General features: G+C 41.7%; 1 protein-coding gene across 3 annotated transcripts; it reads left to right on the forward strand.

The window, feature by feature from the left end:
- On the forward strand, positions 1-27056 carry LOC129867575 (calcium/calmodulin-dependent protein kinase type IV-like). 3 transcript variants are annotated; one of them, XM_055941066.1, is made up of 12 exons: positions 1-428; positions 790-969; positions 6452-6530; positions 6625-6687; positions 8046-8128; positions 8683-8755; positions 15469-15559; positions 17925-17999; positions 18617-18692; positions 18967-19093; positions 23562-23714; positions 24949-27056. In XM_055941066.1, the coding sequence occupies exons 2-12, from the start codon at positions 863-865 to the stop codon at positions 25462-25464; spliced, it is 1443 nt and encodes a 480-aa protein (XP_055797041.1). In that variant the 5' UTR covers positions 1-428; positions 790-862; the 3' UTR covers positions 25465-27056. The 3 variants fall into 3 exon arrangements, with proteins under 3 accessions (XP_055797041.1, XP_055797039.1, XP_055797042.1); XM_055941067.1 differs by having other exon boundaries at positions 66-89; XM_055941064.1 differs by having other exon boundaries at positions 1-969.
- Positions 27057-27294: the final 238 nt, after the last annotated feature.

The following is a 27294-nucleotide window of genomic DNA, read 5'->3' on the forward strand; positions in this document are numbered from 1 at the left end:
CACCGAATAGACCAGCCTCACAGCCACTGCCACCACCTACCCACCCCAAACCAAGGATGAAAGGAGGAACACATTGTATAGCGAGATAAGTGCAGACCATTGGATGGGCGTTCATATAGAGACCAATAGTGAAGCGTGCATCAGCTGCGAGACAAAATCTATATTTGCGAATATTATCAAACATACACATAGGCCTATTGACGGATCATGATTATTGACGCACCTTAATTAAAGTATTCTATATCGGACCATGGAATGTTCTTTGTCATGGACCTCGGGACTATTGATGTGCTTCGTTGCATGATATAGTAATGTTTTCATGAGTACACTGTTGTGGGTGGGATTGTGCTGCAAACGATTCAAAGCGTAGGCTATATGTTTATGGATTCGGGTACACACCGCGAGGCCCCATGGAACCTGCGACAAATGTGAATATGGTGCAGTAAACTTCGAGTAAAGGATGGTTATGAATGCGCGAATTAAATAGTGTCGGTACAAATAATAGAACAATAATGGATGATTTTTGTTACGTGATAAATTGCATAGTGACTAAGCTTGCGCTGTAATGCGAAGTTTACATGGGTTTTGATATCGGCGCTGACAATATATTTCTGTGTGTCAACGTAAACATTTGGATTATCTTTGACTGAACATAACAGTGAGAGTTGTTAACCAAAGACTGGTTAGCTCTACATGGCTTGTCGTTATTTGGCGCGGGGGAATTTATTAAACATAATGCCTTCTCTTCGTTTTGCTAATCTGAACATTACGTTTTAATCTTAAAAACAGGAAAAGTAGTGCGTGCGTTTGGGCTTTGCGCTCCTCAGGAATCCTGTGATTTGTGTGATTGGCCAACATCAACATGCCCACCTCACGCTCGGGCGCCAGCCCCGTGGAATACTGGGTCGATGGATCGCGCAGAGATGTCTCTATGGAAGAGTTCTACACCATGGGTCCTGAACTGGGAAGGTAGAGTACTGAACTGTTCCTTTATTGACACCAGTGTGTAAACACCACCAGCATCATAACTATCAAAAGGGTTGTTTCTGGTCATGTTCTGTAAAAACATACAGTATTATGAGTGGAATTCCATCCATTTGGGATCTAGTTTGACATGTTCATTTATGGCTATAGCTAAAGGGTTCATTTTGAAATACCATGTTTAAAATGTCAGTATTCATCTACTGTGTCTATCACATAGTTTAGATTTGATACTCTGAGACAGACAGAACACACATTCATGTACAATTCATCCACTGCATGCCGAGTTCAGGCCATGGACAGCTCCTCCTGACAATTCACCTCCCATATGCTCACCTCATAAGTGGCCTAATAACATTATTGTCAAGACACATTCAACATGTCAACACACGATCTACACTCTGTCAGAGATCTACACTCTGTCAGAGATCTACACTCTGTCAGAGATCTACACTCTGTCAGAGATCTACACTCTGTCAGAGATCTACACTCTGTCAGAGATCTTCACTCTGTCAGAGATCTACACTCTGTCAGAGATCTACACTCTGTCAGAGATCTTCGCTCTGTCAGAGATCTTCGCTCTGTCAGAGATCTACACTCTGTCAGAGATCTACACTCTGTCAGAGATCTTCACTCTGTCAGAGGAGTAACCAGTCCACCGTGTTTGCTATGGAAATAGACAATCGTGGTAAACGGTTCAACATATGTCTTAATTATCACAGGACAACAGTGAAACGTGAGGGCATTAGTGCAAGTATGGAAAGGAAACTGGTGTTAAGACCCATTTTCTGAGGCTTTATATGGAATCTCTCATTCCCGTTACCTCTGAACCCTCCACTCCCCTCCGTCCATATGCTCTATGGCTTAAGTACGCTTTTACATCACGTCCAGATTGACAATGTCAACTTGTCAATATTTGTCCCTTGGAGTGAGAGTCAGTGGAGTGTTTGGAGGTCTGACTGTCAAATGGAGTGGTCATTGGAGCCCTTCTGTGCATTCATGCATTTGATGAGGTAATTTGGCAACAAGTGTAAACAACAGTATCCCACCATGTCAGAGAGACAGGTGGGCTGGACTCCCGACTGAAAACACCTGCACGCTGTAATTCCTGATTCACACTATAGGACAAAGCCAATCCAAGCCAAGCAGAGCTGTACTGGGCTGGCCTGGTTACACAGCCACCATATAGTTGGTGGGACTGTGCTGGAAAGGACAATGTGTAAAGAGAACATCCAAACCAGCACAGTGCAGTTCGGATTGGCCCTGTAGAATGAGTCAGTCATAATGTTTCCATTGGACATAGCTGTGGAACAGGTAAAATCCTCAGAATGCATCTCTAATGCTGCCATGTCTGTTATACTACATCTCATTTCACTGTATTAACAGTTCTCTCCTCACCTGCAACTGCATAAAGGATGGGCACCAATTTTGTCACCAAATTCTGTGTGAGACTGAAAGGAGAGATCTCACTGTCAGCAGTAAAACATAAACGGCATACCGAGCTCTCAAACAGCTGGCTATACGTGCCTCTATAGGACTTAAATAGATAACACTGGACTAAAATCCAGTGATATGGTGATTACAAAATGGTGCTAGAATTAGCAGTAACAATTTTACACCAACAGTGCATATTGACTCAGAATCGGATGTTTACCGAATTAATCATCATCTATGATCGGCATTGGATGATGTATCTACAGTTGGTAAATCGTTAGTCAACAATAGGCCAGTTCAGCCACAGGTACCGGCTTCATGCATACTGTACATGTACATAACCTACTCTCAGCTTCCCCCGGCCTCCCCATATAAGGGCATGCATAGTCGTTAGGTGTCTACTTTTTGAGGAGAGGTGTCCTGGTTGCCAAGGAGACCCTACAGCTATTAGAGTAGAGTCGAGAGGGCTGGGGATGATGCCTGGATTGTATTAGCAGGAGCAGGACAGCTGGAGATTCAGGGACTCATTTCCTAAGCAGGCCAGGGCACAGCGCTGTGTCCACATTGGGATACTAGCGAGGGGAAGTCTCAGATGTCTGCTGGCTGCTGCCAGTACTCATTATTACACTGTGGGTTTTACCATGACCTGCCTCTTAATAACCACCTAGTTCAGTTTTACGCAATTGACTTCCGACTCCGATTGACCAAAATACCAGTTGTGATAACGGTATTAAATAGTGATGAATTTACATATTTAAAGTATACCTGATGATGATATACCGGTATCAAATGTATTCTTAAATCCAAATACTATTTCCATAAGGTCTCTTCACATTGATATTTAAACACGCTTTTATTTAGAACAAATATCCTTCATTGGTAAGATACCAGCGACAGATATGAACCAGTGGGACTCTTCTAAATCACGTACTGTACATCACATAGATACAGCACCGAAACACGGACTCAAACATAAGCATCTGTATGTGTGAGGTCACATGGGTGCTGCAGTTCTCCTAGGCAACCCACAACTCAGCTGCTACTGGTGTGGCTGCTGCTTTAACTAGTTGGAAATATTAACAATATACACTGAGTGTACAAAACATTAAGGACACCTTCCTAATATGTGACCAACCGGCTCGATTCGGTCTTATGTAGCAACATTTGAAATGTTGTTTTTTACATCGAAAAAAAATTGAGACTAGAAAATAGTAAATCATACACTACAGTTGAGGAACAATGAGAAATTAATTCTGCTTTGGAAGTTGATAAACTTGTAACCCCACTTTTGAGAAAATGTCTCTTTAATGTTTTGGTACACCTACTGGAGAGCTCTGCTTTGTTTACACACATTCAGCATCAGTCACACACTCTTAAGCCTTAGCCGCACCCATCTCTTTAAAGATTCACATGTGAGGCTAAACAGTGTACTAAACAACCAAATATTTCAAGACTAAAGGCTGGTTTATACTACGTCTATCCACGTCTGTAGACAGTTGTTGCAGTGACATCATGAACATTCTATTGTCGTCCCACATCAAACTATTATCGTCCCACATCAGTATGACATCAGTAGCCTGGTGGTCCAAAATAGCATATCTGGTGTATTTTAACACCAATAAACCCATCCATTTATAAATGCATTCAGTAAATGTCAATCTAGCAAACCAGGGAACTAAAAGCAACTTTCTAAACAATGTGTTGGTTAGTTTCTAGCTTGTTAGCTAGCTAGCTGATGTTATGTTAGCTGGCTAGGCAGTTCAAATAATGACTATATCATAGCTGACAAGGTCTTAACTTTAGCAAATTTTTATTAATTATTACAGGAAAATAAACTTACAACATCATTTACAAGTTAATGGCGAGCTAATTACAAAAAATAGCTTACGAGTGTGACAAAATAAAAGCAGGGCATTCTACAGGAGAATTTTAGAACTTGGACACTGTCTCGTTGGCCTAACGTTATATCCTAATTTGACTTTGGTGCAGGTCATGTTGTTCTTCACATTACCGTCTCTGGTAAACACACACTATATCAAATAAAATCTAAGTTTATTTGTCACATGCACAGGATACAGAATGTGTCAACGGTACTGTGGAATGGTTACTTGCATAGTGGAGTCTTTTGTTTAGACATGTAGCTAGCTAGCTAGCTAAACAATGAACCATAATCCCAACTCATAACGTTACTACCATGCATGGATCTGCAGGTAGCTAAAGCTAACCAACTAGGTTCAATGTTAGCTACCTAGCTAACATTAGGCTATAACTAGCAATGCAAAATGGCTTTCTAAGAAACAAATAATATTATTATACAGATCATACACATAACGTTAGCTAGTGAGCCAGCCAGCTAACATTAGCTAGCTAGCTAACAGTACACTTTAACTTGAAATGAAAATACTTTCTAACAAAATTAGAAATGTATAATATCTGAAAATGTAGCTAGCTAGACTCTCTTACCCGTATACATGGATGAACGCTTTTCCCTCTCTTTCACCAGATGCCATGGTTGCCCTTAGTTTGAAGATGTAATCCGGAGACACAATGGTTTTATACAACCGCCTTCTGTATGTTCTGTTTTCAACTCCCTCCGCATATTTGCAATCAAATGCCAGAATTTTCTCCATCTCCATAGCACCCATTCTCTGCTTCCACTGGGCATTCCACTGACTTCAAAACTCGGTCATCTTCTTCTGTGACAAAAACACTGTTGATCGCTGTTTAATGTCTGGTTCAGTGAAAATGTTTTTATCTAAATCAGGGATTTCCTCATCGTCTGATTCTTTTCAGAGTCAGCATGGCACGATCGTCCTCCAGAAAGTGGAGAGCATTAGCAACAATTTTGCAGTTCTTTGTGAGATCTTTCAAAAAGCCACATTAGAAAGGATTACCTACACACACAGAGCAGCTCATGTTATAGACAGAAGCATGCTACATGGAAGACCAATCCGAACTCATCTCTCGGCATGTCCAGCCCATCCATTTTGCCCTCAGAACAGATTTCGTCGGGGCATGGATTCAACAAGGTGTCGAAAGCGCTCCACAACGCCACGTTGATTCCAATGCTTCCCACAGTAGTGTCAAGTTGGCTGGATGTCCTTTGGGTGGTGGACCATTCTTCATACACACAGGAAACTGTTGAGCTACCTACCAGCGTTGCAGTTCTTGACACAAACCAGTGCACCTTGCACCTACTACCATACCCCGTTCAAAGGCACTTAAATCTTTTGTCTTGCCTATTCCCCCTTCTGAATGACACACACACAATCCATGTCTCAATTGTCTCAAGGCTTATAAATGATTCTTTAACCTTTCTCCTCCCCTTCATCTACACTGAATGAAGTGGATTTAACACGTGACATATATAAGGGCTCATAGCTTTCACCTGCATTCATCTGGTCAGTCTATGTCATGGAAAGAGCAGGTGTCCTTAATGTTTTGTACACTCAGTGTACATTTGGCCAGGGAATTATCTCTAGATTTCCAAGTAGATTTCAAAGCAACAGACAACACAAGACAGCCCAGTCACAAATCAACAGATTACTCATGGTTTGAGCTCATACTTAGAGCTACCCTCTGCTCGCTGATGTAATGGTGTCATGGCTCTGAATAGCTTTTCCCTCTACAATGACTTTTATATCCATCTTTGCCATAAGAATGTGGATGGACATCTAAGGGCTCACCATTGACACTCTACATTGGCCACATGTTACATGGAGTTGTCATTGTAATGCTTTAGATGGAGGTCAGCTTAAACGTTATTACATAGTTTGTTTATCACTGAATTAAGTAATTACATGTAACAATCTGTTGTTCTTGATTTACTCTGTGTATGACTAAACGTGCTTATAATAAAATGGTTTATACATATATGTATTTACTTATGTTGATATGAGCAAATTACATAATACTTACAAACAATGAAATAATGATTCATAAGCATGAGCAGAGCTAAAATGCTGAATCATTGCACTATGGAGAGACAACCATATGATCATAGTTGTTGATGTGGATTGATTGTTCTTCTTGCCAGGGGGGCTACGTCAGTGGTGTTTCGCACTGAGGAGAAGCAGACACAGAAGCCCTATGCTGCAAAGGTCCTGAAGAAGACTGTGAGTCCTTCTTTTGGCATTTTGAACAGCTGAGTTAGACTATGTATAATATCATATTAATGCACTCGTCTCATTCTCATTCATTCCATTTCAGATTGACAAGAAAATAGTGCGGACTGAAATTGGAGTTCTGCTGCGACTTTCCCACCCAAATATTGTAAGCGTTTACAGTTTTCTTTTTAAACGTTATTTTTTAAACATTTTTTTAAATATCTGAGACACCACAAAAAAAAATGTAAAACCCTTTTCTAAGCCTCACCATAATTGACATGAACAATAGTGGTGACTTGTTGTTGGACACTAGTAACAAAAATGTTTTGATATACACTGCTGAGTATGCAGACCATGGACGAACTGGGAATTTTCAGCTTCCAGGAATTGTGTACAGATCCTTGCTACATGGGCCGTGCATTATCATGCTGAAACATGAGGTGATGACGGTGGATGAATGGCACAACAATGGGCCTCAGGATCTTTTCATGGTATCTCTGTGCATTCAAATTGCCATCGATAAAATGCAATTGTGTTTGTTGTCCGTAGCTTATGCGTGACCATGCCATAACCCCACCGCCAACATGGGGCACTCTGTTCACAACGTTGACAACAGCAAACCACTTCCCCACATGATGCTATACATGCTGTCTGCCATCTGCCAGGTATAGTTGAAACCGGGACTCACCTGTGAAGAGCACACTTCTCCAGTGTGCCAGTGGCTTTAAAGGTGAGCATTTGCCCACTGAAGTCAATTACAACGCCAAACTGCAGTCAGCTCAAGACCCTGGTAAGGACGACAAGCACGCAGATGAGCTCCCCTAAGACGGTTTGTGGAGAAATTCTTCAGTTGTGCAAACCCACAGTTTCATCAGCTGTTCGGGTTGCTGGTCTCTGACAATCTCGCAGGCGATGAAGCCAGATGTGGAGGTCCTGGGCTGGCGTGGTTACACGTGTTCTGCGGTTATGAGCATGGTTGAACGTACTGACAAATGATCTAAAACGACATCGGAGGCGGCTTATGGTAGAGAAATTAACATGACATTCTCTGGCAACAGCTCTGGTGGACATTCCTGCAATCAGCATACTAATTGCACGCTCCCTCAAAACTTGAGACATCTGTGGCATTGTGTTGTGTGACAAAACTACAGAGTGGCCTTTCAGAGTGGCCTTTTATTGTCCCCAGCACAAGGTGCACCTGTGTAATGATCATGCTGTTTAATCAGCTTCTTGATATGCCACACCTGTCAAGTGGATGGATTTGAGAAAAACAAGCTTTTTGTGAGTATGGAACATTTCTGGGATTTTTTTATTTCAGCTCTAACATCGGACCAACACTTTATATGTTGCGTTTATATTTTTGTTAATTGTATGTTGTTTTATTAACTATTTATAAGAGCATGATTGAAATTAACATTAATGGTGACTTCTTCTTTCTGTTAGCATTAATATTGTTGATATGTTATCTTGTGTTTTTCCAACATTTAGTGTTTTTCTTCCTCATCTTCCTCTCGTCTTCCTCAGATCCGCCTGAAGGAGATTTTTGAGACCGAGACAGACATCGCCCTCATCTTGGAGCTGGTGACCGGAGGGGAACTCTTTGACAGGTGATTACGCTCAAAATATACCACCCCTATGACCCTGTCTAATCCTCAAATCCTTGCTGAAATTGGTTTCAATTTGGCGGGGCCAGAGGTGGAACCAGTGGCCTCATGCGATCCCCCCGTTCCATTTCCCTGCTTTGTCATTAGCAGACATGTATGACACTGGTTTTATTAGGATGCAGAGTATAAAAGGATTAGAAAATGAAATTTGTAAAGGCCCTCACCAGCACTGTTACCAAGGAAACGATTAGAAGACTGTTTGGAGCACAGGCCCCACCCAATCTGTAGAACTCATTATGAATATTACGCAATATCATAGACCGTTTCTCTACTGTTCTGTTTTATTTTGATATAATAGCACTGTAAAGAAATGAAAACACTTTAATCTCTTCATCCTCCTATCACCTTATAGCTTTAGCAGTAACAACTGCCTACAATTCTCTCCATGTTTTCTGACTTTCACAGAGTTAAGAATTTAATCATCTCTCAAAGTGGGGCATTTGAACTCCGTGTAACATTTTGACTCCCTGTCCGTTTGTCTCTTTCTGCTCTTTCAGGATTGTGGAGAGAGGATATTACAGCGAGAGAGATGCTGCCCACGTCATCAAGCAGATTCTGGAGGCAGTGGCGGTAAGAGATGTGATTGAATGGCCACTGATGAGCTGTTGAGTAGGACTGTGCCTTATGAAATCAAATGCCTTGGAATTTAGAATGACTTCTTAGACGCACATCACGCCTCTATGCAGGGAAGAGAGAGATGCTGCTGCTGCTTCGTGTCTTGTCTTTCAGTATGATTGCATCATTTGGCTTCAATAGAAGACAGGTCAACATCGAGCTGAGGGAGAATTTTCAGTGATGATGTTTTGAGAAAGCTTGTTCAATCGAGACGGTCTCTTATCCTTAGGAAAATTATAGGAAAATACACATACTTTAAAGCTTAGTTACATTTGTTTCAAGTTTGCTCTTATCCATGGGCTACTGTGTCCAGTCACTGCACTGAATTATGAGACTTAACTGTACACTTACTTTGAGTCATAATCACATTTCATCTTAAAGGTCAATATGTTCAGATTGTTATTTTCGGTGTGGGCCATTATGTGCAACTGCAATCACTGCACTTAACTTGCAGCCGGCATTGAGGGGTGTTTCAGGCAGAATGATACCTGAACAAATGTTTTGGGGTTTAGGACTTGGCAATGGCATCAATGACTATCAACCAGAGGAATAGTGTTCGAGCCTGTATTGTAATCCCATTATACATGCAGCTACAGTAGAGGCTTGGCTGCACACACACACACCCACTATGTTTCTCTGGGTGGTAGATATGGGTCAGATGTGTCATCAGCCTCAGTTTGAGGAATGGCAGATAGGTGTGTGTATGTGTGAGTGTACGTGTGTTTGAGTGACTCTACGCACGCGTGTGTATCCGTGTGCATGTGTGTTTAGTGCGCCGCAAGTGTGAAATAATCCTCTCAGAGAGCCATCACCCCCCCCCCCCCCCACCCACACACACACACACTCTTAATCTTCTGACTAAGAGAGGGAGCAGGGATGTGGGCTGCCTGCTATGTAACAGTGAGTATGTGCCTGTCTGACAACCAGGCCGCTGCTGTCCGGCCCATTAGAACACTGCTTTTGGTTTCTAAAGCATTCTTAACACTGGTGACTGTGTGGCGGTGGGAAACATTTAATCCGCGTTTGCTTGTTCCGTGCGCTTTTAATCTGGAGTAAGGGTTCATCATTTGTTTATGATTGTGCGTGCGTGTGCGTGTGTGTGTGCGTGTGTGTGTGTGTGTGTGTGTGTGTGTGTGTGTGTGTGTGTGTGTGTGTGTGTGTGTGTGTGTGTGTGTGTGTGTGTGTGTGTGTGTGTGTGTGTGTGTGTGTGTGTGTGTGTGTGTGTGTATTGAGGCATGTGAGAGTGACAGAGAGAAGGGGCAATGCAGAGTTCACGTTTTTTTTGTTTTGTTTACGTGTTAGTGGACAAGCAAAACCACTCATAGTCTTTCAGTTATTTTCCCCTCACTGCTTCATCTCATAGTTAATCACCTCAGAGTTACTTTTACCGTCATGTTTACCTTCAGTGTATATGCACTGCATGTTCCCTATACACAGGAAACTACCAAAATATAGGAAACACTTGAGTAAATAAGGGATACAAAGTATATTGAAAGCCGGTGCTTCCACACAGGTGTGGTTCCTGAGTTAATTAAACAATTAACATCCCATCATGCTTAGGGTCATGTAAAAAAATGCCCAGTTATTTATGATTATTTTGGCTACCATGGCTAGAAGAAGAGATCTCAGTGAATTTGAAAGAGGGTTCTCAAAGGAGCATAGGGGGTTTAAAATGTGTCTCTGTGTGTCTTAGTTACCAGAAGTCAACCCAATTGAACACTTATGGGAGATTCTGGAGCGCTGCCTGAGACGGCGTTTTCCACCACCATCAACAAAACACCAAATTATGGAATTTCCATTTGGCATTTTGCCTCTGTGCGTAGGCCATTCCATAGGGATATATAGTGCATTCGGAAAGTATTCAGACCCCTTCACTTTTTCCACATTTTGTTACGTTACAGCCTTTAATCCTAAAATGGATTAAATTGTTTTTTTTCTCCTCTCATTAATCTACACACAATACCCCATAATGACAAAGCAAGATTGTCTTGGCTGTGTGCTTAGGGTCGTTGTCCTGTTGGAAGGTGAACCTTCACCCCAGTCTGAGGTCCTGAGCGCTCTGGAGCAGGTTTTTGCTCTGTAGGGATATGCAGCAGAACCAGTAGGTTGTTACTTGTGACTCATATACACATGTGCAGGAGCATTTTTAATGACAGCAAGCCGATATAGATGTCTAGCACTGACATTGTTTTACAATATCACCTATAAATCCATGAAATCATACATCTTTTTCTGTAGATGAAATATGCCTATTTAATCAAGCCTCCATGAGTTCACAACATTTTCCCCTAAATCTAAAAGAAATGTGCCCAGAAATCTTTCAACATGATTCATGCTTTAGTTTGTGTGTAAGGAATCACCATAGAGATCAAGGTGTTCTGTCCTGTATCTAGCAGGCTGGTCCTGATTCTCACTGTTTTTTTTTGTCATCTCGTTAAAAAACAACATCTGTCCAGAGCCCAGGCACACAAACTTAATTAACACAGCTCGACACCGCTATGAGTCATGGGTGTACTTTGGACCCTCCCCATCCAGCCAAGCTAGCGTTCTGCAGCGCAGAGCCAGTGCTAATGGTAGCTGATTCTCTGATTTACGACCTTTCCCCCAGGCAGACAGAGCCGGAGCATCTCAGGAGAGATGGGTTCAAAAGGTTCTGAGCGGGGACCCATCAATAGACAGTCTGGCAGGGGAGTGAATAAAGTTTTCCATTAGAACAAATAGCAGTCAGGCCAGGCACTTAGCGCCGATGCTAACTAACTAATGGCAGACCCAGGGCGTAACCACAGGCTTTCTCGGAGACGTCGCTGGCTAATTTCCCAGAATGAGTCCCGGCGTTCGCAGCCGGGAAGGGAAGTGTGCGGTAATGACAAGTGAGCATGGCGCTGCGTGGGTGTTGTAAGCCGCCCCAGTAGGCCTCAGCGGGTAGTCACCGTGGAAACTGGGCAAATATTTTGACTAGGTCATTTAGAAGTCTCCTCATACGGCCTCTCTGGGTGGCTGATGAGGCCCACTGTATAGATGTACCTATACTGGAGAGGTCCTGACCTTAGCACAATCATGATGATGACTGTTCAAATGACAGACCTTATGAAGACCCAGTGGTGGAAAAAGTACTAAATTGTCATACTTGAGTAAAAGTTAAGATACCTTAATAGAAAATGACTCAATAAAAAGTGAAAGTCACCCAGTAAAATACTACTTGAGAAAAATCCAGATCCAGAACAAGGAGGATACAGGAGTGAAAGCTGTGTGTATTCTGTGTGACAAACAAGATTGAAATATCATTTTTTGCCTGTTTGGAACGGTGTAAAAAAACACTACATCTCATTATAAGTAATACCAGTCTGTTCTAACGCCCCAAAAATTGTAAAGCCTTTATTACAGCATAGCAAAGATTAAAAACAGACGAATCTGTGAAATTGCTTAATCCAACATTTTGTCTGAGGCTTGCATGAGGCTTGGTGCTCAACAGAGGCAGGATCTGTTTTATTTCTGTAGATATATATGGATGATTTATAAAGCCAGGCACATTGAACAGTTTGGCTATTGATTATAGACCTAATTAAGTTGGGGTTTGCACTCTCCTCACATTTCTTAGGCAAAGTCCTATTCACACGGGACATGGATTACTACAGAACGTTGGTAATGTAATTATTACCCCAGAATGTCCAAAGATTCGGACAGGATTCGTTTTTTCCAAACTGCCCCCTGTAATTCTTTTTTTATTTTCATAAACTGACAGTTATGAACGAAGCCTTGAGGTTATTTTTCTAAGCGTGAATATATTTCATCAAGTATAGGCGATAACAGGGCTACTGAAAACTCCAGCTTGGTTCCCAAATTTCTGAACCAAACCATCTTTGGTATAGTGTCGCCATAATATTTGAATATTTTTTACTTATTGAATATTGGCAAATGAGTAAGTAAAAAATATTGCGCTTATTTAATGTAATGTAAAGAATGAGCAACACCTGTCAAACCAAGACATTTCTCACAAAACACATGTCGATTCGCACGGGACTAGTATTATCATAGAACCTTGGAGTTCGCCAAAAAACAGTAGGTTATTCTGGCTGGAATTGTTACTCTCCTGCCATGTACAAATTGCCGCTATGGAAGATTCGGACGGGACTAAAATGACAGATGTGGTGTTTTGTGCTTGTGCTCATAATTACATTACCCGACCACCCCCAGTATACTAATCCCGTCCGAATAAGGCTTTAGGCTGTTTCCTCATCTCTGCTGCTGCTGCCTTCACCACATTGTTCTCAATCCCAATATGCTGGTTCAATTTACTATTATGCACATAGCAACATAGGGAAAGTCGTCAATTCTACAGCACATTGAAGATTATGCTTCAGAACCACGGACAGCAACCATATCCAACGCGGGAAAAGCGCATTTGTTATAAAATAATATTCGATTTATTAGTGTTGCACCATTATTTTTTACATAATATAACCACATACAATTTCAGTATCACGTCTTAGAGTGATGGACTGTGCCATCCCCGTGGTCCCCGCAATGATTTAGTCTACTGCGACAGGCACGAATCAGACAGCTGACTTGTGCACCATGAAAAGAATATATATTTTTTGACTGCTCGACTAAAGAAATGTTGGTTGACCAACAGCCTATCGACCAAACAACTAAATGGGGTCAGCCCTAGTTTTTTTAATGATACTTTTTACCCCCTTTTCTCCCCAATTGGTAGTGTGTGAATTGGACAATTTTCCAGTCAAAATGTAACAAGTACTTTTGAATGTCAGGGAGAATGTATGGAGTAAAAATTACATTATTTTTCTAGGAATGTGGTAAAAGTTGGCAAAAATATAAATTGTAAAGTAAAGTACAGATCCCCCCCAAAAACGACTTAAGTAGTACTTTAAAGTATTTTTACTAAGTACATTACACCACTTTGAAGACCTGGCTGGTCGAAACAGCTGTTGCCAATAAACCACATGGGAGAATTGACTAATGTACAGAGATCTTTTTACTGTCCTAATGAGTGTTCTGTAACCATGTAATGAGGATATTAGGAGCCTGACCAGGCCAGTTCACTGCCTTGCACTGTGGCCTAGCTAAGCCAGCTCCATCATGATCGAATTACTCCACCAAAAACCCAGAACATGCAAGGACACAAACACAGACATATTACCAAACTTGCATAAACTACAAACTTGCCACAAATAAAAGATTGTGGAGGATGATCAGTGAGGTAATGGTGTATTGATAGGGTAAAACATAGGGGTTCAACAATCAACAGTCCAGAGAGCAACATTTAAATAACTGAAAACCTTAGACGTACCTGAACCTCTGGCTGATTCTTTGAATGGAAGAAAAACAAGATCTAGTTAATAATCCAACAGAAATCTAAAAGGACATTATCAAGACCGTATATTAACACATTCTATTCATAGTTCCATAATTACATTTTTTTGTAGGAGCAATGTTTCCTTTAAATTTCACTCTATGCTTTCATGGTATAGTTAGAAAACGAGTCCAGTAGTCATAGTTGGAACTCTCTTGACTCTTGAGTGACAGGGAGGATGTTAGGGAGGATGTTAAGAGCAGATAAAGAGCCTCTGAGCTACTGCAGCAATGGGCCCCATCTGTTTATTTTAGATCAGGGGCTGCTCATTTACAGTTTAAATTAAATTAAATGATGCCCTGATTGATCTGAATCCCTCAGGTACCACAGCAATTCTCTCCTCAAGCTACGATCTGTTTGACCTGCTCTCTGTTCTTCAAGGTTCAACGCCCGAACAGATCTGTCATCTAGTCCACACACACGTTATTGTTGACTTTAACTAAAATGGACTTGTTCTCTTGGTAGAAGTGTGCCGAGTTAAAAAGGGCCTGTCTTTCTTAGGACATTAAGCTTTTTTTTTTACTCAACTACAACTTCAACTCCATATTTATAGGTGGCAGAACTTGTTTCCAGCTGCATAACTGTGATGCCCTTGAACAGTTCGTTGGATGACCTGGTTAATTGTAACTAGGGCTGTAGCAATACATTTTGATACCACGTACAGCAAGGGTGTCCAGACTTATCTGCAAAGGAACAGTGTGGGAACAGGCTTTACTCCAACCAATGTAGCATTGTATCGAGACTCATTCAGAGGTAAATCATGTTGTATCCTTGAGTATCAATCCAGTATTGAATCATAGTTCTGTCAGATGATTAGAAACTTATTGATTTCCATTCTGTAGAGGCTGGGCTCAGTTAAACAGTATCCCTGTCCCTGAGCTCTGCTGGCCTGTACTGTGGGGGAGGGCTAGAGAAGGTGGCCTCTTATGATCCCACATATTGTATTACATGACTGAAAAGGTTTACTTAGAAACTTATCTGTCCCCACTTTGAAAAACTGAAAACGAAATGCTAATGGTAAAAATAGATAATTTCTTCTAATTGTTGTTGTGTCATTTTAGAAGGTCATTCCAAACTCTAGTACTGGTTGTGACAGGCCGACTTGTCCATATGAACTGATAAGGTCATGTCAACATGTCACCCAGGGTGTGTTTTGCGGCATTTTGTTTGCTTACTGTGGCCGTAATTTTACATTTAAATTTGGGTCATTTAACAGATGCTCTTATCCAGGGCGACTTACAGTCAGTGCATTCAACTAATGTTGCAACTGTTTTGTTCTCTTTTGTTTTTGCCACAGTATTTACATGACAATGGGGTGGTGCACCGTGACCTGAAACCAGAAAACCTTCTGTACGCTGACCTCTCTTTGGATGCCCCGCTTAAGATTGGTAACTACATGTACCTGTAGGCTGTTACACAACTGACACCTTCCTAGATAAACGGACTGTCTCCTAGATAAACTGACTGTCTCCTAGTTAAACTGACTGTCTCCTAGTTAAACTGACTGTCTCCTAGTTAAACTGACTGTCTCCTAGTTAAACTGACTCTCTCCTAGATAAACTGACTGTCTCATAGATAAACTGACTGTCTCATAGTTAAACGGACTGTCTCATAGATAAACTGACTGCCCCCTAGATAAACGGACTGTCTCATAGATAAACTGACTGTCTCATAGATAAACTGACTGTCTCATAGATAAACGGACTGTCCCCTAGTTAAACGGACTGTCCCCTAGTTAAACTGACTGTCTCCTAGTTAAACTGACTGTCTCCTAGTTAAACTGCCACCTTCCTAGATAAACTGACTGTCTCCTAGATAAACCGACTGTCTCCTAGATAAACCGACTGTCTCCTAGATAAACGGACTGTCTCATAGATAAACTGACTGCCCCCTAGATAAACGGACTGTCTCATAGATAAACTGACTGTCTCATAGATAAACTGACTGTCTCATAGATAAACGGACTGTCCCCTAGTTAAACGGACTGTCCCCTAGTTAAACTGACTGTCTCCTAGTTAAACTGACTGTCTCCTAGTTAAACTGCCACCTTCCTAGATAAACTGACTGTCTCCTAGATAAACCGACTGTCTCCTAGATAAACCGACTGTCTCCTAGATAAACGGACTGTCTCATAGATAAACGGACTGTCTCATAGATAAACTGACTGCCCCCTAGATAAACGGACTGTCTCATAGATAAACGGACTGTCCCCTAGTTAAACGGACTGTCCCCTAGTTAAACTGACTGTCTCCTAGTTAAACTGACTGTCTCCTAGTTAAACTGCCACCTTCCTAGATAAACTGACTGTCTCCTAGATAAACCGACTGTCCCCTAGTTAAACTGACTGTCTCCTAGTTAAACTGACTGTCTCCTAGTTAAACTGCCACCTTCCTAGATAAACTGACTGTCTCCTAGATAAACCGACTGTCTCCTAGATAAACCGACTGTCTCCTAGATAAACCGACTGTCTCATAGATAAACTGACTGTCTCATAGATAAACTGACTGTCTCATAGATAAACGGACTGTCCCCTAGTTAAACGGACTGTCCCCTAGTTAAACGGACTGTCCCCTAGTTAAACGGACTGTCTCCTAGTTAAACTGCCACCTTCCTAGATAAACTGACTGTCTCCTAGATAAACTGACTGTCTCCTAGATAAACCGACTGTCTCCTAGATAAACCGACAGTCTCCTAGATAAACCGACTGTCTCCTAGATAAACCGACCGTCTCCTAGATAAACCGACCGTCTCCTAGATAAACCGACCGTCTCCTAGATAAACCGACCGTCTCCTAGATAAACCGACCGTCTCCTAGATAAACCGACCGTCTCCTAGATAAACTGACGTTACATCTGTTGGGGACATTAGGTATACTGTATAAGGCATATGAGGAACAATTCTTCTGGTGCGCTTTTGCGTTACTGATTATTTGGTCTAATCTCGATTTCGCAGGGTGGAGTCGGGGATCTGGACTTTTGATATAGTATGAGTGACTTGGTTTACTACTGTATTTCCTGTTATTGATGTCCATTCCATTATTCCTAAGTAATAGTTAGGTAACAACATGAACTATCCCTCTGTATCATAAAGAACATGTAACATGAATGATAAAACTATTAAAGATGATGAGGCCAATGCTCGTCTCATCCTTTCAAATGTACACTGAGTGTACAAAACATTAGGAACTCTTTCCATGACATAGACCGGTGTCCATGACATAGACTGGTGTCCATGACATGGACTAGTGTCCATGACATAGACAGGTGAATCCAGGTGAAAGCTATGATCCCTTATTGATGTCACTTGTTAAATCCACTTCAAATCAGTGTAGATGAAGCGGAGGAGACGGGTTAAAGAAGGATTTATAAGCCTTGAGACAATAGAGGCATGGATTGTGTATGTGTGCCATTCAGAGGGTGAATGGGCAAGACAGAAGATTTAAGTGTATTTGAACGGTGTATGGTAGTAGGTGACAGGCGCACCACTTTGAGTGTGTCAAGAACGACAACGCTGTTGGGTTTTTCATGCTCAATAGTTTCCCATATGTATCAAGAATGGTCCACCACCCAAAGGACATCCAGCCATGGTCCAGCATCCCTGTGGAACACTTGACATTTTGTAGAGTCCATGCCCTGATGAATTGAGGCTGTTCTGAGGGCAAAAGGGGAAGCAACTCAATATTAGGAAGGTGTTACAATGTTTTGAACACTCAGTGTATAATACTAACACTAAACCATTATCTGATCTTCACAGCTGACTTTGGCCTCTCAAAGATAATAGATGAGCAAGTTACCATGAAGACGGTGTGTGGCACGCCTGGATACTGCGGTGAGTTATAAATTGACAGATATATCCCAATGTGAATACAATTGTAGGATCAGGGTCGCCTGGTGTGTTGAGTCACACTCCCGCAGTGTTTATTGATTGGTGCTTCCCATTGAACCATAACAAAACAAATTGCAAGGTCACACTAATGAAAGGAAATAGAGACCACAGTGTGACTTTAAAAGGGGCAACCTGGTTTGGAAATATTGACATATATTATTATATAGACACAGGCATTGTGAGATTGATATCAGTCCAATGAATCATCTTCAACCACAACAAAGCAAATTGTTGGGGCGCACTATAATATTTGTAAAATATATATATATATATCAAATGTAATATGAGATGGATGAAAGGGATAAAACACAGAAAGTGAATGGGGTCACTGGGAAAGGAACAGCTGCCTCCAGGTGTATATGTAGTCTGGAGGCTGCAGCACTACCACTAGACCAGCCCCGGGATCAGGGCCGAAATGTTTCATGGAGGTGCAGCTTTCAAGGAAATAACATTCATAGTTCATAGTGTGTTTATCAGGATGAGCTGTCCTGTGGGGGAGCTGACAGCCGGCTCTCACTCTCTCCCTCGCTATCCCTCCCTCCCCGTGTCTCACACTGCAGCTCCAGAGATCCTCAGAGGCAATGCCTATGGTCCTGAAGTGGACATGTGGTCTGTGGGAGTGATCCTGTACATCTTGTGAGTTAAAAGAAACTACACTTTAAAATCTTGCCCAATATCTGCGTGTACTCCGTGGGTAGCTGGCAATTTGATGACAAATTGAAGTCCTCTCATCACAGTATTGCAGCTAATGTAACTTTAGATATTCCCTTTTCTCCTATTGATTCTGGATGTAATATGCAAGTCTATTAGAGAGGTCTCTTGCCTGAAAGTATCCCGTATCTGTCTTTAAATCAAGTGAGAGTGGTGAAACAAATAAATCATTCAAGGGAAATGTTGCCTCTCCCCTCAGGTTGTGTGGGTTCGAACCATTCTTCGATCCGAGGGGAGACCAGTACATGTACAGCCGCATCCTCAACTGCGACTATGAGTTTGTCTCCCCCTGGTGGGACGAGGTCTCCCTCAACGCGAAGGACTTGGTGGGTTCCACCGTTTACTTCAAACAGAGGCCTTTATTATGAAAAACACTTATACTGTATTTGAAGGTCTGCTTATAAACATTATTGCTTTATTTGACAATTATGTAAATGTATGTACAAAGGCTGTTTTGTTATTGATTACAATATCTTTTAATACTTGGGGCTCTATTTTTGACTGGTGTTAAGGCTGCGCTAGGTTCAAACGCATGTTTTTTGGCAACTTTGACCTGTTATGCCTTGATCACACAGACAGCGTCATTGCATTTTGGTATACCAGAAGTACATTAATTTCCAATGGAACGCTGCGTTAGCTTTGCAGCATTGTGTTACAACATTGCGTTGCAGTATGGTGTGGTGCGTACGTTGCATTTATTGAATGTATGTGTCAGGAACGGAAACGGTGATGCCGCGTATCATTTTGCGCAGTGATGCTGTCGGTGTGATTGAGGCATTACAGCCAGGTATTTGGTAGTTCACCTATCTTATATCAGCTCGCTGGTGCTCAGATGGGAGGGGTGGGGACATTTGAGGTGTGTCCTTACAGGGGCGGCAGGTAGCCGAGGCTAGAGCGTTGGGCCAGTAACTGAAGGTTGGTTGGAATACCGGAGCTTGCTGTGCTCTTGAGCAAAGCACTTAACCCTAATTGCTCCAGGGTCACTGTGCAGTTGTGACCCCACTCACTGCGGTTGTCTCAGTGGGAGTTGGGATATGCAAGAAACACACTTGTATTTAACAGAAAAAATAAAAGCACCTCGCTAATAATAAAAATGTGATCCAAAGTACTAATTTCAGGCAGTGCATGTATCCTACACCCTCCATCCCATCGAGACATGAGAACCTTGGTTAATAACGGTGAACCTAGTATTTAGAAGTCATTTTCATGTAACAATTGCTTGGTTTTTGTTTTATATGTTCAAAATCCAAGCCCTCCGTAGACTACCCATACTCAATAACGAAGGCTGGTTCAACAGCAATGCATTGTCTTTTTTCTTCTGGTGATTTTATGATATCAATGCACTTTACATGCATTTATTTTTGTTGTAAAAAAAAAAAGATTTTGTGTTTTTGGTTCAATTTTATTAAGAGCAAACTTATTAGAATGATTCACCATCCTGGTTTTATGGTGAGAACATCCGTGGCATGCATGCAATTCAACTTCTGGAGAAATGTGAATGTGACCTGTAAAATGGTTCCAATATGACCCTTCATAGTCTTTGTTGTTTTAATAGTATATGCCCACAAGGAGAAATTATGGTGCCTGTAAGTGTATTTAGACAGCCAATTTAAAACAAGTTGTTTCGTTTTAAAACAAGTTGTTTTGTCAAATTTGATTAGAATTATTGGCTCTCTTTTCAGGTCTTATCAATATTTAATTTAATCTTGCTTATTGACAACATTTGGCATGTCCATGCCCAGCCTAATGCAATTTACTGTAGGCCTAGCACATATATCAGTGTGAATGCTATGTACAGTACCAGTAAAACGTTTAAGAACACCTACTCATTCAAGGGTTTTTCTTTATTTTTACTATTTTCTACATTGTAGAATAATAGTGAAGACATCTAAACTATGAAATAACACATATGGAATTGTGTAGTAAACAAAAAAGTGTTAAACAAATCTAAATATATTTTTCAAAGTAGCCACCCTTTGCCTTGATGACAGCTTTGCACACTCTTAGCATTTTCTCAACCAGCTTCACCTGGAATGCTTTTCCAAAAGTCTTGAAGGAGTTCCTACATATGCTGAACACTTGTTGGCTGCTTTTCCTTCACTCTGCGGTCCAACTCATCCCAAACCATCTCAATTGGGTTGAGGTCGGGTGATTGTGGAGGCCAGGTCATCTGATGCAGCACTCCATCACTCTCCTTTCTGGTCAAATAGCCCTTACACAGCCTGGAGGTGTGTTGGGTCATTGTCCTGTTGAAAACAAATGATAGTCCCACTAAACGCAAACCAGATGGGATGGCGTATCGCTGCAGAGCGGTCAGAGTAGCCATGCTGGTTAAGTGTGCTTTGATTTCTAAATAAATCAGTGTCACAAGCAAAGCACCATCACACCTCCTCCTCCATGCTTCACGGTGGGAACCACACATGCGGAGATCATCCGTTCACCTACTCTGCATCTCACAAAGACACAGCGGGTGAAACTAAAAATGGGACTCATTAGACCAAAGAACAGATTTCCACCGGTCTAATGTCCATTGCTTATATTTCTTGGCCCAAGCAAGTCTCTTCTTATTGGTGTCCTTTAGCAGTGGTTTCTTTGCAGGAATTCGACCATGAAGGCCTGATTCACGCAGTCTCCTCTGCACAGTTGATGTTGAGATTTGTCTGTTACTTGAACTCTGTGAAGCATTAATTTGGACTGCTTTTGATTTGTTAACACTTTCTTGGTTACTACATGATTCCATATGTGTTATTCATAGTTTTGCTGTCTTCACTATTATTCTACACTATTAAGAAAAACCCTGGAATGAGTTGGTGTGTCCAAACCTTTGACTGGTACTGTATATATTTTCATATTGAAGCCATGCAATTGCTTAGAACAGTGTGGACTGCAAACAGGTTCAAGTTAATGCATTTAGCAAAGATGGGATAGGTCTTCATTTTGTTCACTTGTTTCTGTAAGCTATTTAACAAACTATAATGGACTAACATTGGAATTGATTACAAGGCAATACATAAATGACCGTAAATACACAACTTGACACAACCACATATTTCGCCATGGAGCATGTTCTGATTGGCCAGTGTGGGGTCAAGCCTCAACTTATTTATTCATCAAAAACCAGCCCTTTCGCATCACCGCTGCGCTCCTCATTCTTGGTTATGAAAATAGCAGAAATATTTCTCGAACCCATACCGCTACCACCGGCTCTTAGATTTACCATTGTGTTAGGTTTATTAAAATAGAGCCCATGATATGTGGTTTGTCCTTGAATTGCTGTGGTATTTCAGTCCCTTTGCAACCATGTAGAACACTTTAAAATTACATATAGTTACACATCATACATGTTTTTGTTTATATTGAACTTTTAAATCAGTGGTAAAACATGATGCAAGTCCTTTATACTGCAAAACTTTATGTTTATGCATTCTTGAAAGTGTTCTTGGTAAGCAAATTGGCTTGTCCCAGTAGTGATGTGTAGAGGTGTAGTGACATGTTTTGGAGGATTTAGAGATATCTATTATTTTGAATGCTAGTATTGTATAGATCAATAAAAACAAAGAAGACTATTAAAACACCTATTTTTTGTTACTAGTGTAGTGTGTCCCTCAGTTTTATGTCATTGTTGTTACCGCCTTGAAAATCACTGATTACAAAAGATCTTGAGCATTCTCTCCAGCGGCAAACTGTTATTGGGGGAGGGGTCTATATTAAAGAACATTTTGTCATAAATGTGAGGATTCCATTGATCATGTGGTGTGTCTAAATCCAAAGCGTCACTTGGTGTCAATTTAAATAAAGATAAATAACATTGAGCAAAATGATTAATCATATCACTTTAGTAAATGTTTTTGCTTAGGTTGATGACCTTAGATTTGAGAATTTTGAGCCTCCATTTCAGAAAATTATTTAAAAATGTTTAATTGGTGCTACCATCATTGGTGTTACCATCGTTGGTGTTACTACTCCTACTGGTTGCACAATGTTATCATAATGGTAAAAATGATTTAAAGTCATTAAGCTACCACTACAAAGCGGTATCCACAAGCTACCTTATTAGTTGATTTAGAATGGGAGGACGTACCCAAATACATTTAAATAAAAACAATATATAGAAAAATGTAGTTTCCCAAATGCCATAGTAATTCAAGAATAACTCATATGACAAATATAAGATGTTAACAGTACTGTAAGACATTAGGTTTGTAAAAGTTTGTAAATGTATTTTTTTATTACCTTTATTTAACTAGGCAAGTCAGTTAAGAACAAATTCTTATTTTCAATGACAGCCTAGGAACAGTGGGTTAACTGCCTTGTTCAGGGGCAGAACGACAAGATTCAATCTTGCAACCTTCTGATTACTAGTCCAACGCTCTAACCACTAGGCTACCTGCCGCCCCAGGCAGTAAAATGTATACGTAATCTTATATACAATTTCTCTCATGCTTCATGGCTAGAGGAAAACCCATATTGTCAAAAAACTATTACTGTGTAGAATATGTTGTGTTACCTCCAGCCAAACAGGCATAACACTCCCAATAAAAAATAAGCCTCCATTTTGTTTTGCTCTGGGCCGGATTCAATCAACTTTGCTTTAGCACATTTAATCTAATAAATGTTCTTTCTTTCTTTACACAATTACTGTCTTCATCAGACCTGGGTCAAATACATGTAAAATACTGTTAATATTCGAGTTGTGCGGAATTTTATTTGGGGTTTGCACTTTTGGGACTATTCCATTGCTGCCACAAGGTCAACTAAGTCAAAAAGAACCTCTCCCGTTGGCTGTCCCCTCAGGTCAGTAAGCTGATAGTGCAGGACCCCCACAAGAGGCTGACGGTGAAGGAGGCCCTGGAGCACCCCTGGGTACTGGGCAAGGCTGCCCGTTTCTCCCACATGGACACGACTCAGAGGAAGCTACAGGAGTTCAACGCCCGGCGCAAACTCAAGGTGAGCGAGGGGCTTGATGATAGCATCAAGAGTGCTTTATTATTTTTGAATAATAAAAAATTGACCATTAATTTGAAAAATGTAGGGCTCAATTCAATCCGTATCACTGAAGTTCAGTGTTATAGGGTGGCAGGTAGCCTTGAGGTTAGAGCATTGGGCTATAAACTGAAAGGTTGCTGGTTTGAATCCCGGATCCATACCCTTGAGCAAGGCACCTAACTCCACTTGCTCAAGGGCCACCGGACAATGGTGAGCCTAGCTGAGACCTGCCACTCTCTGTGGGTAACTCAGGGGGAGGTGGAATATGCAAGAAACACATTTCCATTATACGTGTGTAACAGGACAAATATAAGCACCCTCAAATTATTATTATAGCGAGATTGAAAGTACATTTCTGATTAAGTTGACTGAATGCAGTCTCTGCGAACGCGGGAACAATGCCTTTAAATTTAAATTGTGCTATAACATCAACGACACGGATTGAATTGAGCCCTCACTCAGAGAAATGCACTTTTTTATTTTTTTATCCCCTTTTCTCCCCAATTTTCGTGGTATCCAATCGCTAGTAATTACTATCTTGTCTCATCGCTACTACTCCCGTACGGGCTCGGGAGAGACGAAGGTCGAAAGCCATGCGTCCTCCGAAGCACAACCCAACCAAGCCGCACTGCTTCTTTAACACAGCGTGCCTCCAACCCGGAAGCCAGCCGCACCAATGTGTCGGAGGAAACACCGTGCACCTGGCCCCCTTGGTTAGCGCGCACTGGGCCCGGCCCGCCACAGGAGTCGCTGGAGCGCGATGAGACAAGGATATCCCTACCGGCCAAACCCTCCCTAACCCGGACGACGCTAGCCCAATTTGGCGTCGCCCCACGGACCTCCAGGTCGCGGCCGGCTGCGACAGAGCCTGGGCGCGAACCCAGAGACTCTGGTGGCGCAGTTAGCACTGCGATGCAGTGCCCTAGACCACTGCGCCACCCGGGAGGCCCCAGTAATGCACTTTTGACAACAATAGACATCAACAAACATTGCAGTTCAAATGATTGTATGCTGTCCTGATCCTCTTGAGAAATGTAAGCTTGTGGCCCAACCATTGTCTTGAATGGAATGCATGAACCTAATCACCACTATTGTTACATTGACATTCAGATTCTGGCTGAAGCACAGCTGTATGCCTCTTCTCTGAGGCAGGCTTGGTGACTGACAGCGCTGTGCCATGTTTCTCTGACTTCAGGCTATCATGAAGGCTGTGGTGGCCACCAGCCGTATGCACGAGGGCTCCCGGCGGCGCACGGACAGCTGCGATATGCCCGGCTCTGACAAGACCACCTCCAGGCAGAGCAGCATGCAGCAGGACCTTCCACAGGACTCCCTGGAGGGCCAGGCCTGCCAGGGAACGGACACTTCCCAGACACAGGAGGACGACCAGTGCCCCCCACCCCTCCCGCCCCGCTGCCCCATACCCTCCACCACCAACCCTCCTCTACTGGCTGGGGGTCTCTTCCCCTCCCGTCCACCCACCAGGCCCCCGCTAAGGGGAGTTGATGGGCAGAGACAGATATCGGTCATCCCCAAGACCGCAGTGGTACGGCCTAGGGTGCCCCAGAAGAGCTGCTCCTCGGTGGACTCCACCACCACCAAGCGGGAGCCGTCCTCCCCGGTCTTGACCACTCCCCCGAGCCCCAAAAGCCTCGGCAACAGATTCTCCATGGGGGTGGAGTCTGGCAGCAAAACGGCCCAGTGTCAATGAGTGAGCGGCAGGTACCAAACAGTACGAGCTCCTCACCTACTGTAGGAGCTCCTAATGTTGTCCTAAAATGGCCGACGTCATTGTGAGAGTCAGGTGAGATGGTAGAAGATGACAACATGGAGGAGGAAGGATGAGAGGGAGAATGGATGTCTAATCTCGTCATATCTGTATCTGTTTAGACCGGGGACAAACGACTACTATACTTCCCTTGATATTTATTGTTCCTCTGTGCGTAACGAGTTCGGATACTCATAACGAATTTGCAAATTAACTTTGGTCTAAACTTTGTTGCCAAGTTGCTTTAACCTCTTAATTTTCATTGCTTTTCAAGACAAGGCCTCTCTGAAAAGGACAAGGCCTCTGAACTGTTTTACTTCAAAGGCCACATACTTTGTATTCTCTGCACCTTTCTACAATTCAATGTTGGAATCTACAGACTTCATATGCAAATATGTGAATGCATACACATAATCCTCTCATTCAGGTAGTAAAGATATTGTATTTGTGAGCTTATGAATGTAGTCAAGGTGTATTGTAATGTTTATTTTGCAATAATGGTAACGATCTAATATTTGCACTGTATACGTTGATTAATCTACATAGATCACAACAAAAAGCATTCACACTGCTAATCGTTTACTATTTAAGTCAAACTGCACTTTTATTCCTCTGGAAATGTACATGACTGACCAGAATAGCTTGTTTGTGGCTCAAACAAATTTTCCCTTCATTCATTGGTTGTAAAACATTATTGGGTAGTTACCCATCTGCTGAAGGAACGCACATCATATTCACCTCGTCTCTACAACCTCACTGGAGCTACCACTCTACCTCTGTGTGCAGGGGCTTCCAACCCAGTAATGGCAAAACCTGTAAAGAAACTGTTGGACGAGGTGAGGTTATGAGGCAAAGCACAGCCTTTCTGCAACAGAATCATATTGTAAATGGCAGGTACATACCTGTGAAGCGAACCCTCATTTTCATTGGCTAAGGGCTTTTCTCAATGGAACTCAAATAACTGATCAATTGAGTGTCATTAAAATACAGTCAATTTCCATTTCAAGGGCCAACCTTCACCTGCTAACTTGTATTCTCACTCTAACATTGCCAAATAGTAAGCCTGCATTATACTGCTGAAATGTTCATACATGTATAAACCATTCATTTACACCTATGAAATGATGCATAAAGTATGGCTGTTTTACTTATCATAATTATTGCTTACAAATGCATAATTATTGCTTACAAATGCATTATTTGGGGGTTGGGAGGGGGGGTGTAGTTAACAGTTCTGTTTGTTTTGTAATTAATTTCTGTGTTTCCCGTTTTTCATTCATTCAAATAATTGTAGCCTACCTTTTGAAGGTGACATATTTTAGACAACATGAGATTGATTTAACGGTCATAAGAGGGGAATGTATTGAAGGTGTACAGGTCTATACATTTTGTATGTTTGATCATATCACAATAATCTAAATCAATTGGATTTGATTGTCTTGTATTCTACAGAAATATTTAACACAGCATCCATTCAAGATGGTAGTTGCTGTGTGATGACATAAAATTAATAAAACATTTACTTAGAAGTCCAATATTAGCCTGGAAGAGTTATCAGTTTTATAACAAACTGCCAATATGAGAATCTCTAGACACAAAAGAAACGCACACCTATGTAGGCGAGGTGCTGGCTAGCGGAGTGGAACACTTAAAATAAAGGAGAGCTCTCATCTGAGCTCCTAGAGTGCTGCTCTCCTTTGTTTTTTAAATATGAGAATCTCACCTCACACATTTGATTTAAGGAAAATACAATAAACATTGAAAGTACAGTAA

The sequence above is a fragment of the Salvelinus fontinalis genome, chromosome 12, assembly GCF_029448725.1.
Source record: "Salvelinus fontinalis isolate EN_2023a chromosome 12, ASM2944872v1, whole genome shotgun sequence".
NCBI classification, from domain to species: Eukaryota; Metazoa; Chordata; class Actinopteri; order Salmoniformes; family Salmonidae; genus Salvelinus; species Salvelinus fontinalis.